At 41.1% G+C, this 19,282-nt stretch overlaps 1 protein-coding gene across 1 annotated transcript in view; it reads left to right on the plus strand.

The window, feature by feature from the left end:
- Nucleotides 1-19,282, plus strand: part of GMPS (guanine monophosphate synthase) — a 63,971-nt gene that overhangs the window by 14,778 nt on the left and 29,911 nt on the right. The window contains exons 2-3 of the mRNA XM_042457959.1: nt 11,404-11,585; nt 17,499-17,613. Coding sequence (XP_042313893.1) covers nt 11,404-11,585; nt 17,499-17,613 — 297 coding nt within the window. The remainder of the gene's footprint in view (nt 1-11,403; nt 11,586-17,498; nt 17,614-19,282) is intronic.

Raw genomic sequence — 19,282 nt, forward strand, 5'->3', positions numbered from 1 at the left:
TGCGGCTTCCAGGCTCTTAGTACGCATGCATTATTTAAATAGAATACTGTACCTCCAAAGTGACCCGAAGCAGCTTTATTTTGGCCTGTCTGTATGGGGCCTTCGACTATAGAAGGAGATCCTTCTGACTCAGCATGGGGAAAACTCAAGAGCACATGGCCAGGATAGATAAATCAAGGTCAGAATCTGCATAATCCCTTCAATGATAGGAGTGACGGTGGGTGATAGACCTGGGAGTTTATCAGACAAGGGAAATTGGAAGTATAATCCAATGGCAGTCTGAACGCAATCATGGGGTTTGCTGTTATTGCATGATAGACTACCACACACAATTTCAGGCAATGGGAAGTCAGTCCGAACGCAATCATGGGGTTTCACATTATTGCATGATAGGCTACCACATGCAATTTCGGGCAATGACAAGCTATTTTCAGGCAATGGAAAGTCAGTTTGAAGGCAATTCGAATTCACATAAATTCGCTGAACTAGCGAATGTACGTGAATGCATTCTGGCCCCACTTTCTTTTCATTCGAAATTAAGAGAAATTCCTCCCGTGTGATAAACTCCCTGGTGTTTTCAAAAGAACAAAAGTCTGATTATACTTCCCTCTGGAAATGTCTCCCAGAGACATTTACACTTACTCAGTCATTTACAAGCTCCCTTCTCATTCTTCTCTCCTGGAAACTTCATTTTAACCCCAACATTTTCTCCAGGGTACATGTTGCCCTATAAATATGTCTGCCAAGGCACCCCCAATTTTGTTTCTCTGGAGGTTCAGACACTATCAGTATCTTGCTTGACTCCTCAGCATTGCTGGTAGCTGCTGAGCTATTGCATTTCATAGTGTCCCCTCATTGGAGCCCTGCTTGTGGAATCGGTAGTGTATTACCCTGTACAATCCTTGAAGTTTCTGTCTGCTACCATCTTTTATATTGTTAGTTCTTGTGAGTGTGTGTAAGTGGCAATTTCCTTTAACAAATAAAACTACATTTGGATCTTGCATTCTGCAATTCTTTTCCCAGAACCGGTATATACAGACTTCATCCTCAATTTAGTTGCTTCAGCCCTCTTGGCTGCTGTCATTTGAGCTAATAAAATTCCCCCATTAAATATTGATTTGGGGCGCCTTCTCGGCCCCCTGGCATTTTGGGTAAGATGTGAATATATTGATGTCATATTGGTGGAGCCTTATTTGGCTAGTAACGTCTCAAAGTGAAATCATCCTATCATGTTGGTTTGTTGTGTATCAAATATGAATTGTTTGTCAGGCTGGTGCAGTGCCAGTTGAGACTGTGATACTATTGAGAGGGGATATTTAGGGGTCCAGACAGCATTATTGCTTGCCGCTTACTTTTCCTTCTCACATAGGAAGAGTGACAGGAACTCATAGCTGATGTTGTACAGAAATTGGTGTGTTTCTTGAGTTCTGTGCAACAAAGAACACTCAGAGTGCTTCTGGATCAGACCAGTTTAGTCCAGCAACCTGTTTCCTGGAGTGGGCAACAAAGTGACAATGGGAAGTCCATAAACAAGACATGAGGACAGAAGGCCTCTTCCCCTGTTTTCTTCTTGGTATTCAGAGACATGTTGTCTCTGATCCTGGAGGGAGCATATAGTCATCATGACTAATAGCTGTTGGTACAAAATATGGCAGCCAGGCTTATTTCTGGTACATCTAGGAGGGACCACATTACTCCGGTTCTGAGGTCCCTCCACTGGCTGCCTATTAGCTTCCGGGCCCAGTACAAGGTGTTGGTTATTACCTTTAAAGCCCTAAATGGCATGGGTCCAAGCTATCTCAGGGACCGCCTCCTCCCATACAATCCTCCCCCGCGCTCTCCGGTCCTCTGGGAGGAACTTACTGCAGCCTCTAAAATCTAGGCTTGCGGCGACCTCCCAGAGGGCATTTTCTGCTGTCACCCCCAAACTCTGGAACGACCTGCCGAATGAGATCCGTCAGTTGACATCATTAGACAGCTTTAAAAAAGCTGTCAAGACGGATCTCTTCCGGCAGGCCTTTCCAGATTAACCATCCCGGCCTGGGCTCCCTGATCCCCTCTTTCCTCTCGTGGCCCCATCTTCAGTGATGGTTGAGGATCTCCAGAGGGACACCAGGGTTTTTAGTTTGTTTTAACTATATTTTATGTTTTGATATTGTGTTTTTAATCTGTCATATTTTTTAATACTTTTATAAGGAGGGGAGGGATTATAATGTTTTTAATTTTATATTTTACTCTGTTATAATCACTGTTGTCAACCGCCCAGATTGGTTCGCCACAGGGCGGTATACAAATAAATATTATTATTATTATTATTATTATTATTATTACCTGTAAAATTATCTTATCCCATTTTTAAAGTGTAAACTTGTGCCTGACTCTGATAGCAACTCCAATATTCTGAGATTAGTGGGTATAACAGAGTAGGCTAGGTTAAGGGCCTGCTACATGTCTTGTCATTTCATGGCTTGATCTCCTGATAGCTTTTTCTTTTTTTGAAAAGCATCACTGGAATTTGCAGAGATGCATTCCTGCTCTCTGAAAACAGGAAACGGAGAAGTCAAGTTGTCAAAATGGGAAACCTGCCATTGTGAATTAATTTTGGGGGATTCCTAGTAATTACCTCTTCCTAAACCTCTGCAGTCTTCATTTGTTACCTTTGAAGCCCTCTTCCCTCTAGTTAGAATAAGGAGAGTTTTCCCATATTTTAAAACAGGTAATGCATAGTTAGTTACATTGAGCATAAATGTATAGAATGTTTTTATTTTCTTTAACAGATTTACAGTGCGCCCGCGCCATACGCGCGCTCGCCATACGTGGCCTTGAGCATACGCGCTCAAGCCGCGGTGTGCGCGCGGGGCGGAAGGGGCGGCGCGTCCCATTCAATTGAATGGGTGCACGCGCCTGTTGTGCCCTGCGCGCGCCCGCGCCGCCGCGCCACCACACACAAGCCCAATTGTTTCCAATGCGGCTCGAGCATAGGCGGAATTCGCCTTACGCGGGGGATCCAGAACGGATCCCCCGCGTAAGGCAAGGATGCACTGTATATCTTTTCTAATTTCAGTGTACTTCTCAGGGTTGCTTACAGCTAGTAAAAAATGTAGCTTAAAATAACATAAATTGATATATTTAAAAAAAAATAAGCACAGAGTGAAGCTGCTTCAGGTCACTTTGGAGGTATGCTGTTTAAATGATGCATGCGTACTAAGAGTCCAGAAGCTGTGCCAAAGCTGCGCTCTAGTCCTTAGGACTGCATTGTGGCTTTGGTGTGGCTTCCAGATTCTTAGTATGCATGTATAATTTAAACAACATACCTCCAATGTAACCCGAAGCAGCTTTATTTTGGCCTGTCTGTATGGGCCCAAAGTCACTGGTGGAGGTTTTTAAAAAAATATTACACTGTTTGGGTGGAGCAACTTGAGAAGGCTCTTTGTGCTGTACCTGTATATAAGGTGTGGCTGCTACCCAGAAAGCTGATCATGATTTATTTCCCAAATAGCAACTCCATGTATTGGATATGAATGCAGCAAGAAAATGGCACCCTTTTCAGCCTGTAGGATTCATTCCGTTTCTAAGCAGTTTTTGGAGGCTGCATTCCAGTGGTAGGCAGTGTCAAAAGCAAAAGGGTGGTGTCAAAATAAAAGCATATTTTAGCTGTTATTGCCAGTAACAGAAGCATTTCAACCATTTAGAATGGGACAAACTAATCAAAGCCAGGAAATCAGAAAGTCTTAGTACAGTAGTATGGGGGAAAGGGTGTAGATCTTGGAAACAGGGAATGGCAGATCTGATTGGAAAGGATTCTGCCCCAGGATCTGAAATTCCTCACTGTTTCCCTGCAAAGAACTCTTGAATCCCTTGAGATTATTTGGCATGAAGCTGCCAAGAGGGACGTTTTTGTAGGTACATGGGGTTTGCATACTATTCCAGGACACCCAGTGACTTTCTCTTACCAGGATTTGTAGCATGTTCACAAGTGTAGAGTTTAAAGAACTGAATTGGATTGTCACATGTAGGTGTAAGGAATATTTGTGAACTTTCTTACCTTTATTCAAAACAAAACAAAACAAAACAAAAAAGTGTTTCACCACATGAAAAATACAGGTTTCAATTACTATTTCATTTCACTGACAAATTAGCACCTGAAGTCTGGGTTTTGAACATATTTGTTACAGTTTACTGTCCAATAACCTTTAACAGCTGTAGTAGGGAAAATAAAGTTTAAAATAAAAAGGCAATACAAAATCCAGTAGTCTTTGAGATTAAGAAAATGAAATATCTAGCATAAGCATTGATGGACAAAGTCCATTTCATCAGGTGCATCAGACTGATTTTAGTGTGAGTTTCTGTGGATTATAATCCATGTCCTCTGATGCATGATAGAGTATGACATACACACCTCAGGTATATATTCACAGTAACATAGTTCTGGGTGTGGGATTAGAGAACATTGGCGGGTTACAGACGGGCAGGGGAAGATGTCTTGAAGGTGTCTTCCCCTGAATACGGAGCCTTCAGACCGCCCGCCCCGGGGGCGTGGCTAAGGTGGATGGGGCTTCCACACCAGGGGCAGTGAAAACGCTTCACCTGGGGCCGTTTCTTACCCGCAGCTTCCATACCGCCGCCTCACAGGACACTGCAAAGAGAGAGGAAGCTTCCGCATGGGCGGCCGCGAACGCGGCTTTTTTCTTTTGCTGGCTGCTGGATGCGCAGCTGCGCCAGTCAGCACTGGCGGCAGAAAGCGTATGTGCACATTTAAAGCGCCCAGGCCCCTTTAACCCCCCACCGCCCCCGCCCTAGACCCAAGAACAAAGGTGGCCTGCCAGCTGGTGATCAGCTGGTGTTGGCATCCTTGCTGCTTGTGTGTTGCCAGTGTCACGCAGCATCATGGATGCCTTCCTCTCTTTAGTCACCCGCGCTCTTGCTGAATCTGCAATGCACAGCCACAGCTGTCGCCGCTGCCACCTCTGCCATCGCTGTCCCCCTGCCATCCCCCATCACCTCCCTTGTAGATATGTAAATATTTAAAGTTTTAGCTTTTTTTATTGTTAGGTGATAATGGCGCAGGAATGTGTGTAGGGGTTCAGTTTAAATTCCAAACTTTCCCTTATCACTTTCTACAACCAAAACATCCGCCGGCAAAACTTATAACTTCCCGTGATTCTAGCAGCACATGCACACATGCAGCTCTAGGGTTAGGGTTACGAGCATTAAAATAGAATGCAGCTGTGCCGCAGCTTCCACAGCTGCATGGCATCTGACGCTGCAATTAAAGCCTGACTGCAAACCGTGCATGTCCCGGGACCCCGACTCATTATGTGACGCAGCAGACACGGAGCTTTTAAATGGGCAACTTAAATTAGCGGCGTGACAATTCTGGCGTACCAGTGCAGCAGCTTATATACGGAGATGCGCACGTACGCCGCTTATCAAAAAGAAGCGGAAAAAAGCAGCACCTTTTTAATGCCGCTTCTTCCCGCTTGGGGCATGCAGGCGGCGCGTTCATGACGGCATTCAGGTAAGGGCCGTCTAAAGGCTATACCTTCATGGCGTCATGAGCACACCGCTTTTTGCCTGTCTGTAAACTGCCATTGTTCAGTATAACAATGGATCAAATCCACATTGCTTGGTATCAACAGCTGCCAACTTCTGAGGTAAGCAGAAAGGTCATTACCACGTGCTGGAACTGTAGTATAGGTTGAGTCTCCCATATCAGGAATCCCAAAATCTGGAATACTACAAAACCTGTAGCTTTTTATAGGTGGCTTTTTGATGGGTCAGTGTATACAAACTTTGTTTCATGCTGAAAATTATTAAAAATATTGTATGAAAAAAAGTATTCAAACTATGTTTGTAAGGTATATATGAAACATAAATGAATTTTGTGTTTAGATTTTGGTCTCATCTCCAAGATATCTCATTATGTACATATATGCAAATAAAGGTATTACAAAATCCATAATTAAATAAATAAATCCAAAACACTTCTGATCCCAAGCATTTCGGATAAGGGAGATTCAATATGTAGTGGCAGTGCCTAGTTTATGTTGGGTGAGGCTATTCCAGAGCAACGGCACAGAGAAAGCTCTATTACTAATTGTCGCCAAGTAACCACCTGCAACTTCTGGTGTATCTAGGAGGGTCTCTAAAGAAGTTCACAGAGTTTGGGCAAAAAGATCTGATACCTCCTGGGTACAACTCACATCCCAACGTGTTTAATGATGTATACATTTGTATCCAAACCTTAAGCCTGGCCTGGTAATCAAATAGTAAGCAGTGATGTTGCATGTCAGTGGTGCTAGAGCCGTACTACACTCTTTATAACTTTTGGAGCAAGCATAAGACTGGCCATATAACTGCTAAAAATGAGTGGAGGTACTTCCTGTTTAAATCTTACCTCAGAACCACACTGATTAATGAGCTTTGGCCCTACTACTGTTCTGTAAGTCCCACAAACCACCATTATATAGATATTACCTGAAGTACAAGACTATTGCCACCATTTCCAGCCTCCAGCCAACAAGGCCCATGTCCTGGCAGGGGCAGTGAGAGTTGATTTCAAACACAATCGATACCAGGTTAAGGAAGGCCAATATTTATTTATTGATTATTTTTTAAAGTATTTCTTTATTGCCTCCTAGTCCACAAAGGCTCCTAAGGTGATGAACAAATAAAAACCAGTTAAAACAATACAAAGATAAAAACATTTTAAAAACACATTAAAATACTTTTTAGAAACTCCTAAAAGCATACTAAGACTATCCTCAGTTTTGAAACAGTTTTTAAAAAGTGTTACAGACGCATGTACAGTATGTGCTTGGCACGTATTAGGGTTAGAAACGGGCACCCTTAACCCTAGTACGTGCCGAGCGCGTACAAAATGGCAGCACCTGTTCTACATGGGCGCCGCCATCTTGATGTTGCAGACGCCTAGCATCCGCACATCGCGCGGCAGAAATGACGCCGCGAGTGCGCCATTAGTGACTTGCAGCCCTTTTTGGGCGGTCTATAAAGCGCCATTGATTGCCTTGTAGAACAGCACTGTTTTTACTGTCCACCAGATGCTTAAAAGAGGTGGGGCTAGCATAACCTCTTGCCTAGGGAGTTCCACAGGTGAGACTCTGCTGCAGAGAAAGCCTTGTTATGTCTACCCACCAGCCTAACTTAATGTGGTTTTGGGACATGCAACAGGGTCTTCTCTGAATATCTCAAATTTCTGGTAAGACGCCTATAGGAGAAGGCAGTCTTTCAGGTCCAAAACACACTGCAATAATAGTCCAGTCTGAGACAGCTTTTACTGCCCTGGCTCAATGCTAAGGAATTCTGGGAATAGTAGTTTTGTGAGATATTAGCCTTCTCTGTCAGAGAGCTCTGGTACCACAGGCGGGTTATAGACCGCCGCTTTGAGGCAGTCTGCCGCCGCCGCCGTTCGCTCTGTAAGGGAGCTGTCGCAGCCACACCGCGCGGCTCCCTTATGGAGTAAAAAAGAAGCTCCAAAATGGAGCTTCTTTCTGCGGCGCCCTAATGACGTCGTGAGGCGCCTCTGGTGCACTCGCGACATCATTAGCGCCGCGACACGTTCGGACGCACAGCGTCCGATACGTAAAGATGGCGCCGGCCGTGTGGAACGGCCGGCGCCATATTGTACGGACAGAGTCTGTATTAGACCCAGGGGCGTCTAGAAGAGACGCCCCTTTTTTAAAATGGGACGTCCTGCGGACGTCCCAAGTGGTGGTCTATAACCTGCCACAGTAAACTAGAGTCCAGGATTCCCTAGCACTGAGTCAGGGCAGTTAAAGCAATCTCAAAGTGGATTTTTTCTGCAGTGTGTTTTGGACCTCAGATATCTTGACCTCAAGTCATTTAAGACTTTTTAGTTCAACATTAACACCTTTGAATTGAGCTCAGAAGCAAATTGGAAGCCAGTGCAGGACTTGTGTTCTATGGTCTCTAAAATGCACACCTAACTCCAGTCTGGCTGCTGAATTTTGTACTAACTGCAGCTTCTGAACACTTTTCAGTGGCAACCCCATGTAGACCACATTACAGTACAGTGGATCCTTGTTATACGCTGGGGTTTGGTTCCAAGATCCCCCGTGTATAACAAAATCCGTGTATGCTCAAGTCCCATTAAGTATAATGACATAGCAAAATGGTGTCCCTAATAAAAAATGGAACATCAAGGTAAATTTATACTTTTTTGGAACATTTTCAAACCGTGTATGCTTAAATCCGTGTATAAAAAATCCGTGTATAAGAAGGGCCGACTGTAGTATGATCGAGAACCACTATGTGTCCATGAAAAATTCTTTTACTCTAAATATTGACTACGTCTGTTTCATTGTTGTGCGCATAATCATTTGTGATGTTCTTTTTAAAATATCATTCATACATTGGTGAAAGAATGAAAGATATATATATATATATATATACACACACACACACATACACACTAAATAAAAGTAGAAAAATACACTTTTTGTCACTTTATTGTCCTGTAAATTTCAGTTTGTGCCAGAAGACCCATTTGTATTTTATTTCAAAAATGTGTCAAAGCAGGGGCGAGTAAAGTGCAGTCCACAGGCTGGATGTAGCCCACAGAGTCATTTTTGTGGTCCTCAGGGGCCCTAGAACTTAAAAAAAGATATCAAAAATTGTTTTGCCCCCAAATGCTCTCAAGGAGGGTATGGAGGGGGCATTTTCACCATGTTTTCAGCCCTCCCTGGGCCAGTTTAGGCACAAGAATGGCCTTAAAAAAACAAACACAAACCAAAAACTGAATGTGGTTTTGGTCACTTCTTATTTTGTTTCTCTCCTGAGAATAACATGACTGAAGTGGGATAAAAACTTGGTGAAAATGTCTTCTACTGCCCCAGAGGGCACTGGCAGGGAATTGTATTTTTCTCCTGGAGGGTGTGGGTGTGGCCCCTCAGGGTCTCCTAGTCCTGGGGGAATGTGATGCCTTTGCCTCCCACAGTTGCCCACCCTTCTGTTAAAGGGAAATAGTACTATAAAATGTTGTCCTTAAACCATGATAATATTGTTACAGTATATCCCATTTTCCACATTGTTGAATCAGTATCACCAACACTAATTGAAAGCAGTTTGCCAGAGTTTCAGACAATGACTTTTGCCCAGCTCTCCCTGGAGATTCCAGGGATTAAATATGCAACCTTTTGCATGCAAATTATGTCCTCTGCCATGGAGTTACATGAAAGTGTTCTGCTACAAAGATTGTATTATACAGTAAATGACTGGATGGCTCAGTGCTTGTTATCTCTGTTTGACTGTGAACACCACTGAATCAACTGATGTTCAATTGCATTCATACTATGTTTAGGGCAATAGGCTCATCTGTGTTCTAGGAAAATAAAACCAAATTCTGTTGCATATTTTAAAGAAAGTAATGTTATCAGTTAGTTATCATATTACTAAAATCAGAGCTTGGTTTTCAGCTATCATTACAGTATTCACATAGTATGGTTCTGTTAAAATTAGAGTTGTTTGGATGTTATTAATGTAAATAACTTCCATGATAAAAATCTGTACTTGAGATGTATTAGAAAATGAATCCCAAGCCTGATAAAAATAATCCATTCTCATCCTATTTACCAAAGCTTCCCAAAAGCATCTGGTAGCAATTAATTTTTTCCAAAGGTGCTATTTAAAAGCTTGATTTCACTGGCTCCCCCCACTCCTTCCATCTCTAGATGCTGTTTGCAGCAGTTACCTGCAAGTTACAGAGGTGTGTTTGACTGGTATCAAGTTATTAAGATACAAAAAGTATCTGAATATTATGGGCACCTAGTGCATATGGATTTCTCTCTTCTCTCTTGCAATATTTTGCATAAGTAGTAGAGTATGGTTTAAAAAACATATTTAAGTGAAAACCTATCTAGAATTAATTTTGTATAAATTTTAATTGTTTACCACACTCTGAATAAAAGAAAAATGGATCTTTCATAAAACTAGTCTGGACAGACTCTAGGGGGAAACTAAAAATTGCCATATTTATTATTAAATATGATCTCCTAAACCAGTGCTAGAACTAGTGTGGTGTAATGGTTTGAACACTGGACTGTTACTCTGGAGACTAGGGTTGAAAAACCCATTTAGCTATGGAAACCTGCTGGGTGACCTTGGCGAAGTTACACTCTCAGCCTCAGAGAAAGGCAAAAGCAAACCCTCTCTGAACAGATCTTGCCAAGAAAAATGCCTCAGGGTCCCTATACTAATTCAGAAATGACTTGAAGGCACACAACAACACAATCAGTACTACTCAGAAGTAGTGGTCCATAGACCAGTGCCAGTCCATGAGCCATTGGCTACTGATCTATAGCAAGTTTGCAGGAAAGAAAGAAAGAAAGAAAGAAAGAAAGAAAGCTAGTTAGCTAATGGGCACAAATATAATACTGGTCTCTGGAACTTGGTGAGGAGTGGGGATTGCCCACAGGAGATAGCTTGAGATGTTCTGTATTAAATTTTACTAATGCAAATTAAGGGTGGGTTTTTTGCATGTTACAGATTGTGAAGCATTCATCACTTACTTTGTGCAACGCTACAAGTCAAAAACTTTTCATTTAGTGTTTGTTTACAGCATGGGTTAACAGTATCCCTGCCCTCATGTTTAGTACAGTATTGCTGGAGACCTCCCCAGGTTTTAGAAAACCTAAAACAGTGGGAACCCTGCTGCCTTCATAGGTAGAATTAGTGGGAATGTGAGAGAGGGTCTTTTCAGTGGCTGCCCATAAACTTTGAAACTTCCTCCCTGGGGCAGATAGAATGCCCCTTCCTTGCTGTCCTTCTGTTGACTGTTGAAGACTTAAAAAATTATTTAGAACTGAAAAGTTCTAACAAAAGTACTGTAAGTGCTGTATTATTTTAAACTGTATTGTTTAACTTTTTTTAAAGTATATTTTTAGTATGGCCAGTACGTTAAATTGGTTTTAATGTTGAATTTTTATGTTTTTAATTGTAATCTTTTTAGTGTGTAAGGTACTTAAAGTCCCAGTCCTGGGGAAAAGGCAGAATATAAATAAATTGGATAATGATGATAATACAGTCATATCCACATATTTTTTATCCACAGATTCAACCATTGATGGCTTGAAAATATTCCAAAAAGATATAAATTCTAAAAAGCAAACTTTGAATTTGCTATTTTATAGAGAGGATACAATTTTACTATGCCATTGTATTTAATGGGACTTGAGCATCCATGGATTTTGGTATCCATGGTTTTCTGTGGGTGGTCCTGGATTCAAACCGCAGTGGATACTAAGGCCTGCTGTAATAACAATACATGTTTCATTTATAAGAATATGTTCTGCCTTTCTGTTCTTGCTCTGCTTTGATTAGGTGTTTACAATAAATCATTTATGCAAATAATGTTCATATTTGTAGCTGGAGAATGTTGGAGAAGATCTCAAGGATGGCCTGTGCCGCTATGAAGGAGCTGTAGTAATACTTGATGCTGGAGCTCAGTATGGGAAAGTCATAGATCGCCGAGTCAGAGAATTGTTTGTCCAGTCAGAGATCTTCCCCCTGGAAACACCTGCATTCGCCATTAAAGAACAGGGATTCCGGTAAGAGTGATCTGTTCGTTTTGCTTTAAAAAGCACTGACTTTTATCTGTAAAGGCAGATCAAAGGCTTGCCTTGTGCTTTTATTTATTGTGAACCACTTGACTGTCAAATTTATAGGGCAATATTTTCATTTCCTCTGGAGCTCTTGAGGAGTAGTTTACACATAGATGAAAATGTGATTGTTACATATGCCTCTAAGACTACAGGATGCAGGTAGGAGATTACATGTTGGATGCATTCCATGTTACACAGGACAGTACTATTGGGAGAAAGCAAGGTTAGAATCTTTACTGTAATTTGTGTTCCCATGTGCAAGGAATTTTTGATGGGATTGAGCTTCAATTGCTCAATCTTCAGCCACTTTTTGATGTGATAAAGTAGTACACATTCCATGTTCCCCTTTCTTAACAGGCAGACTTGCTGTGAGCTTAGGTGCGTCTGAGGACAAGTGCAAGAATTTTCTTGCAGTAATTATCTAAGTGTAATTTTAGCCCCTCACCACATCACATCACATCACATCATAATAGCAGTGGGTTTACATCTGTGGTTGCTACCAATATGCCAGCCCGAAAATAACATTCCTGCTATTCTTCTGCAAGGCTCCCAAGTTTCAAAAGGAAGGAATTCACTAGCTTGTGAGGTATTCAGAGTATTCCTGTATGTACTTTCAAGACACACAGATGACAAATTTAAGCAGGTGTTCTGTTTTTGTTCATCCCAGCAACTATGGCCAGCAGTGCTAAGAGCTTTAAAAGTAGTGAAACAGAGATCAAGGTGATGACACTGATGACACATCAGTTCTAAATCTTAGGGGAGTTTATTCAGTAGTGTAGTATAAGCTGTTTTATGTTGGACTGGAGAAGATCCATTAGACTTCCTCAGGAAAGAGAGATGGGAAGATGACAGTTGCCTTTAGGATCTCTCAATTTAAGAGCAAGCTCAGCTTTTCAACAGCCCTGGAAACTTCCTCCAGGTGCCATAGTGGCATCATGAACATCATCATTTTGGCACTAGAAGAACCAACAATATTCACAGGAGAAATGACTGTCAGTATCAAAAGAAAGATGACTAATCAAAGCCACAAGTGTTATCTGGCACCCCCATTAAAAAAACAAGTTTTTCAGACTTACTGGTAGTTCTCCAAGGACTATACAACGTAACTGAATGCAAAAACATATACTTGTAAGATTTCATGGAGAAGACAAATTCAAAAACTGTGGATTCACAATCCTGTCAAGTTCCTACTGGGAAAAGCATTGCAAGTGTAATGGGAGCAGAGATAGCAGGTATGCTATTGTGCTTAATTGTAAACTAGTTGTATGAAAATAGAGTTAAGGGGCCACAACTAGGAAACTTCATCTGAACAAATTACCCATGCCTACAAATAAAGTGGTTATTCTATCCCTAAAGTACAATAGCTGAGGGAGAAGCAATGCCACCACCACCACCAAGCCCTGTGTACCACCCAGCCCCAAAGACAACATAGGTTTCCTTTCTGCTGTATGTGGATGCATTCATGAGTAAGCATCAAGGCTTTTGTTGAGGAAACAGATTAAATGTGCCAAGCAGTTACTGGGCAGTAGCAGTAGTGATGGGTGACATTAGGGGAGGATCTCTCAGAGAGAACAACAGTAGCACCATAGCTAACAGTTGTACAGTGCAGAGGGAACCATGGTAAAGCCTCTTTTGAAGATTTTTTTTTTTTACCATGGAAACCCTGCTGCATAGGAAACCTGTGATAAGACCATCCAGGTGAAACAAGAGATAATGTCAGGATGTACTCAACTAGCTACTGAGGTGTAGAGCACGGACATCTATGAGTAGTGCTTTGGCTAATGATGCCACTGGACACAAGCCAAAAGGAAGTTCAACTGTAGATGTGCTCAGAGACTAAAGGAAAATCCAGAGCGGCACAACACATATTATAGAAACATGGAATGCGAGGAGTGTAAATTAGGCAAAGTTAAGACATAGTAAAACAAGAAATGGAACATATAAACTTTGCAATACAGTGCTCCCTTGCCTTATGTGGGGGATCCATTCTGGACCCCACTGTGTAAGGCAAATACCACGTATGCTTGATCCCCATTGAAAATAATGGGACTTGTGCATGTGGTGCAGTGCAGCGCATGTGCCACAGGTGCACACACCATTGTCGGTTCCGTTATGTGGATTTCAGCATAAGCTGAAAGCTGCCTAAGGCGTGCCCATGTATGACATGAGTGCACTGTACTTGGGATGAGCGAACTAATGTGGAGAGGATTGGGACATTTTGAGCCAGATAATTATACAGTATTTTACTCAGGCAATAAAAACATAAGAAGAATTTATAGTGAGGAGAGATGTAGCAAAAGCAATCCAAGGCTATAATACAAAATCTGAGTGAATCATGTCAATAAGACATGAAGGAAAAACCTATTAGTATAACCATAGTCCAAGTTTATAATCCAACTACAGAGGCAAAAGAAGAAGAAACTGAAAGATTCTATCCAGAAATCCAAGACGAAATCAATCACACACCAATCCTTGTTAATCATAATGGATTGAAATACAAAAATAGGAAATGGAGCAGAATCAAAGACTTTAGGATAATTTGATCTAGGATCAAGAAATGAGGCCGAAGAGTTGACTGACAATTTTGCAAAGCCATTAGTTTGTTCATGGTAAACACATTATTCAAAGAACCCAAGAACTGATTTTGTACATGGACATTACTTGATGGCCAGTATAAAAGTCGAATAGACTATGGTACATAGTTGGAAGCCAAAGGTGAACAAGCTTCATTCTTTCTGCAAAAACAAGATTAGGAGCTAATTGTCGCACAGACCATGTACTAAAAAGTACATGGTAAGAGTAAAGCTAAAAAAGAACACTAAACCAACCATCGTGCTAAAAGATTTGGAACAATTATTGAAGAAAATGAAGGAAAAAAGTGCAGAGGCAGGTATACAGTTGAATATTAAGAAAAGAAGAATAAAGACCATAGATAAAGAAAATAGTGACTGTTCAGTGAAGACATTGAAATAGTTCAAGATTTTCCATACCTTGAGTCAATTGGTAAGTAGAATGGAGTCTGCAGTTGAGAAATCAGAAGACTAAAACTTGGAAGGGAAGTGATGAAGAAACTAGGCAAGATCCTGAAGTGCAGATATATACCATTGAATACTAAAGTTAGGTAAATCAAAATTGGAAAGATATGTATAATGGTAAGAGTAAGGGAATAATTAAGTGACTGTTTGTATGTTGGATTCATGTAACGCAACTGTGTAAAGAGGAAAAACTTTAATAAATAAATTTAAAAAGAATACTAAAGTTAGGATGGTCCAAGCCATTGTATTTACCATTTCTATGTATAGTTGTGAAAGCTGGACAGTGAAAAAAGCAGTTAGGAAGAGAATCAACACATTTGAGATGTGGTGCTCAAATGAAGAGTTCTGTGAATACTGTGAGCTGCTAAACAGACAAAGAAATGTCTCCTAGAGTAAATCAAACCTGAGCGCTCCCTAGAAGCCATGATGACTAAACTTTGGCATCATGAGAAGATATGACTCTCTAGAAAAGGCAATAATGCTTGCTAAGGTAGAAGGCAGTAGAAAAAGAGGAAGTCAACATTCCAGACGGATAGACTCAATCAAGGAAGCCATGTCTTTTGAGTCTGCAAGACCTGAGCAGGGCTGTTGAGGGTAGGGAAACTTGGAGATCTCTCATTCATGGGGTCGCTATAAGTTGCAGTCAACTTGAAGGCAGATAGCAATAAACAACAAAAGTTCAATATCAGAATTAAATTTCTTCTTTCCAGATGTATTCCCAGAAGTTAACTCAGGGGTAGGCAACCTTTTTGAGCCGGGGGCCGGGTTGCTGTCCCTCAGACAACTGGGGGGGGGGCCGAAGCCAAAAAATAAATAATAAATAATTTTTAAAAATTAAAATAAATAAATAAACCGGGACAAATGTAGGACAAATTTCAAGGGAGGACACTTTTTCTAAAAATGAAGACGTGCGAAAAAATTTGCTGATTTTTTAAAAACATGTTAAGATAAATGCATGTTTTCGGAGGCTTCTATAGACCAATTGCCCATCATGATGCCCTCAATCAAGAATGCCAAAGGCCCCGGCGGCAATCGGCAGCAGGACCGGGCTGGGGCCAGTCCCAAGGCCTCACTGGGCCGCATCCGGCCCGCGGGCCGCAGGTTGCCTACCCCTGAGTCAACTTGTAGTGCAGATAATTTCTAGATATTTAAAACAAGTTCAGTGTGGATACTTCACATTTGGTTTAATATGTAAAATGTTGAGTTGCTTTCCCCCCTCTCTTTCCAGTATATTAGCACAGCTTTGTCTTTGTTACCTTAATGATACTCCTTGTTTTTACTCTTTAAAGCTATTGTGCATCCCATCAACTATGGGCAGGAGTGCTAAGAAAAGATGGCAGGATGTTAATATAGGCGGGATTCAGACTGCCCAAAAAGGGCGGCCTGCTGGCACCTGGATTTCCACCGGAGGGAAGCCTCAGCTGCCAAACCACGAGGCTTCCCATCGCCGGAAAAAGTACCTGCGCTTGCGATGCCCAAGTGCGCAAATGGTGCACTCATGACGTCACAAACGCAACGCGACATGCAGACGCTATGCGTCCATCACGTAATGGTGGTGCCTGTGTAAACAAGGTGCCGCCATTTTGACGCCGCCAGTACGTACTAGGGTTAGGGAGCGTGTGCATGGTGCGTGCTGCCTAACCCTAGTGACACGACCGCCACACCACATTTTGCCCGTCTGTACCAGGCCATAGATATACTGCATCCTCTAACAGTGATGTAATGTGCTTTTTGCCAGATGGCCTTACTAGGAGCGCAGCTAATCCATTAAAAATCACAACCCATCATTACACTACATGGAATGGAAAGTTACAATAGCACAAGTAACAGACCCTGTGTCTAAAATGAGCAACTTCAAATGGGTTTTTAGACCTACTGTAGTAACAGAGGAGATGGAATAATGGAAAACATTTTAACCATCTTCTCCTGATGGTAAGTGGCTTGAGCTAAGTACTACTGGCAACCAAGAGTTACCACTAGATCTGTCATTGTACGAGTGGGAAATTCACTCTTGTCTTTACTACGACTCCTCCTACAGCTGCTCCAAGTTGAGTGGGAGCTCTGCTAGTGCTGACCTGCTGAAGGCATAGCACCCAGCACTAGTGAGGCTGCTGTTCAACTTAGATGTGGGAGGAGAGGTGGTAGAATCAAGACTGGATTTGCCACTTCTCTGACAGCAGTTTCAAACCCCTCTTGCTGGCATGCAAACATTGCACAGGAAGGGTCCAACCTATTGGTGAAGATTGCAGCTGGTGAGGACAGATGCTGACTGTCTCAGTACACATTTAATTCACTTTCAGTGGTCTCTCTATATCTATTAGTTTAATTTTTTCCCCACATTACATATACTGAAAAAGGAACATCCAGATTCTTGAATCAAAAGTGGTCCTAAATCCATGATGGTTGCTGCCTATGGCTGATAATAATAGAATAATTTGATTAACTAGATCCTAATACAATTTGAAATTTTTGCTGAATGCTAAAACAAAATTGAAGGAATGCTTCAGCATTTCAAAAGTGCTGCATTGGGGGGAAGCTCATTCTACAAATGGTTGCATTTACTAGCAGTTTTTGAAAAGCTGTGCTACTGATCATAATTTTCTCTTAGGCTAGACAATATGCTAACCTTGATAATGTGCTGTTCCATTGCAGTGCATCTTGCTTTTTTTTTTTTTGTCAATTAATTTTTCTACAATTATTTTAAGCAGGTCTTATGCGAATCTGTGGGGAAACATATATTTTATTAAAGCAGTGTTGACTTCCCAAACTCACATTTATGGGTTGTTGTTGTTGTTTTTTTTTTAAATGTCTGTTTCCTTCACAGAGCTATTATTATATCTGGAGGTCCAAATTCAGTTTATGCAGAAGATGCTCCCTGGTTTGACCCAGCAATTTTTACAATAGGCAAACCTGTTCTTGGAATCTGCTACGGCATGCAGGTACTGACTGCATTTTTACAAACATTATTTTAAGCCTGTATGTATTTTTTCCTGCATAATATGTAGCAGGACAGTGTATGGAGATTATAGCAGGAAATAGATGTCTTGAAGTAGACTTCAGAAAATAGCTTCTGAAGAAACTGAAAAAGAAGCAACAATTAGTAGAGTCCTAAGTGCACGTCTATGCATGGATAGACTGTAGGCGTATGTCTTCTAAGTGTTTACAAGCCTTCTTTGTAGTGAATCATGAGCTTTTTGAACCTATCACTGTTTTAAGAATGGGATTGCAGTCACCTACCAGTTCTATTAAATAAATGTCTGGTACAGTATTTAACTTTAACACTGATATTTGTTTGCAGCATTTCTCACAGAAATGAGAAAAATTATGTTTTTGTACTACAATTTTCAGACTTTCTCAGCCAACAGGTTCGCTATTCGTGATGGTCAGGCAATTCTAGGAGCAGTAGTTCAATTTCTTTTCTCAGTTCCACCTTTTAAGCAAACTAATGTGAAGTGAAGACTTAGATATGAGTAGTTTACATGGACAAATGCATGCTCCCCCAAATAGCTTTTCTAGCCATTTTCTTCTCATTTGTAGAAACACTTAAAATAATCAAGGTGTATACATGGGTAGAATGCAGAAGGCCTAGTCTGAAGGCTCACAGTCAAGGTAATATAATGGAACAAAAAGGAGAAATGGTTTGAAGATAACACTAGCTGGACAACTAAAATGAAAAATTAAATATTGAAAGGTGGGGGAATTAACCCTAATAAAAAATAGAACAAAGCAATAGCAAAATTAAAAGCAAAAGACAAAAAAAGTATGCTTTCTCTGACTGTTTAAATGAGGGTAAAGTGGGGAGCATGGAGGGAGTTCCTTGCACATAACAGACCATGTGGCAGAATGTGAGAAAACACAAGAAAAGAAAGTGCACAGGGGAATAGCATCTTAATAAGGAGATTAGTATTTGGTGAATGGTGAGACTGAGAAGGAAAGTAGAGAGAAAACAACAAAAGATAAGTGGGGTGAGACCATGAACTGATTTGAAAGTTAGAAATTGTTCAAAATTTTAATATTGGACAATAGAGAAAGCCAGTGAAGAGAAACCTATAGAGGTATAATATGATTAAAGTGTGAAGGAAAGAAAATGAAGCATGCCAGAAGTGTTGAGAATGGAGAATAAGTTTATGAGAAGCCAGTGAGCAAAATATTGTAATAATCAACACAAGATAGAATGAGGGTGTGAAGAAGGATGTTAATGAATAAGTAGATAAGAAAGGATGAAATTCAGAAGTATAAGAACTGACAGACCTTAGCTAGAGTAGTAATGCAACATAAAAAGGATTTAAAAAATAGCACTCAAGCATCTTAACTTGCTGAGAAGACTGAAGAGTGATTTTCCCAATGAAGGGAACAAATGAAGGTTTAAGGGGAGATGGAATACATATTGAATTTGAGGTAACGATCCAAAACTGAAGCTGAAATAGCTGCAAGAGTGAGATTTTAGCAAGGGCAGAGGGAGGGAACATAGCAGTATATTGTCAATGTAACAGTGATAACACAAATCTAAGAAGGAAATTGGACTGCCAAGGGGAAAAGTATTATGGGAAGGGGGTGTTAACTGATCTTTGGGGAACATTAAAAGAAAAAAGAAACTGAAAAGAACTG

The sequence above is a fragment of the Sceloporus undulatus genome, chromosome 3 (assembly GCF_019175285.1).
Source record: "Sceloporus undulatus isolate JIND9_A2432 ecotype Alabama chromosome 3, SceUnd_v1.1, whole genome shotgun sequence".
Taxonomy (NCBI): domain Eukaryota; kingdom Metazoa; phylum Chordata; class Lepidosauria; order Squamata; family Phrynosomatidae; genus Sceloporus; species Sceloporus undulatus.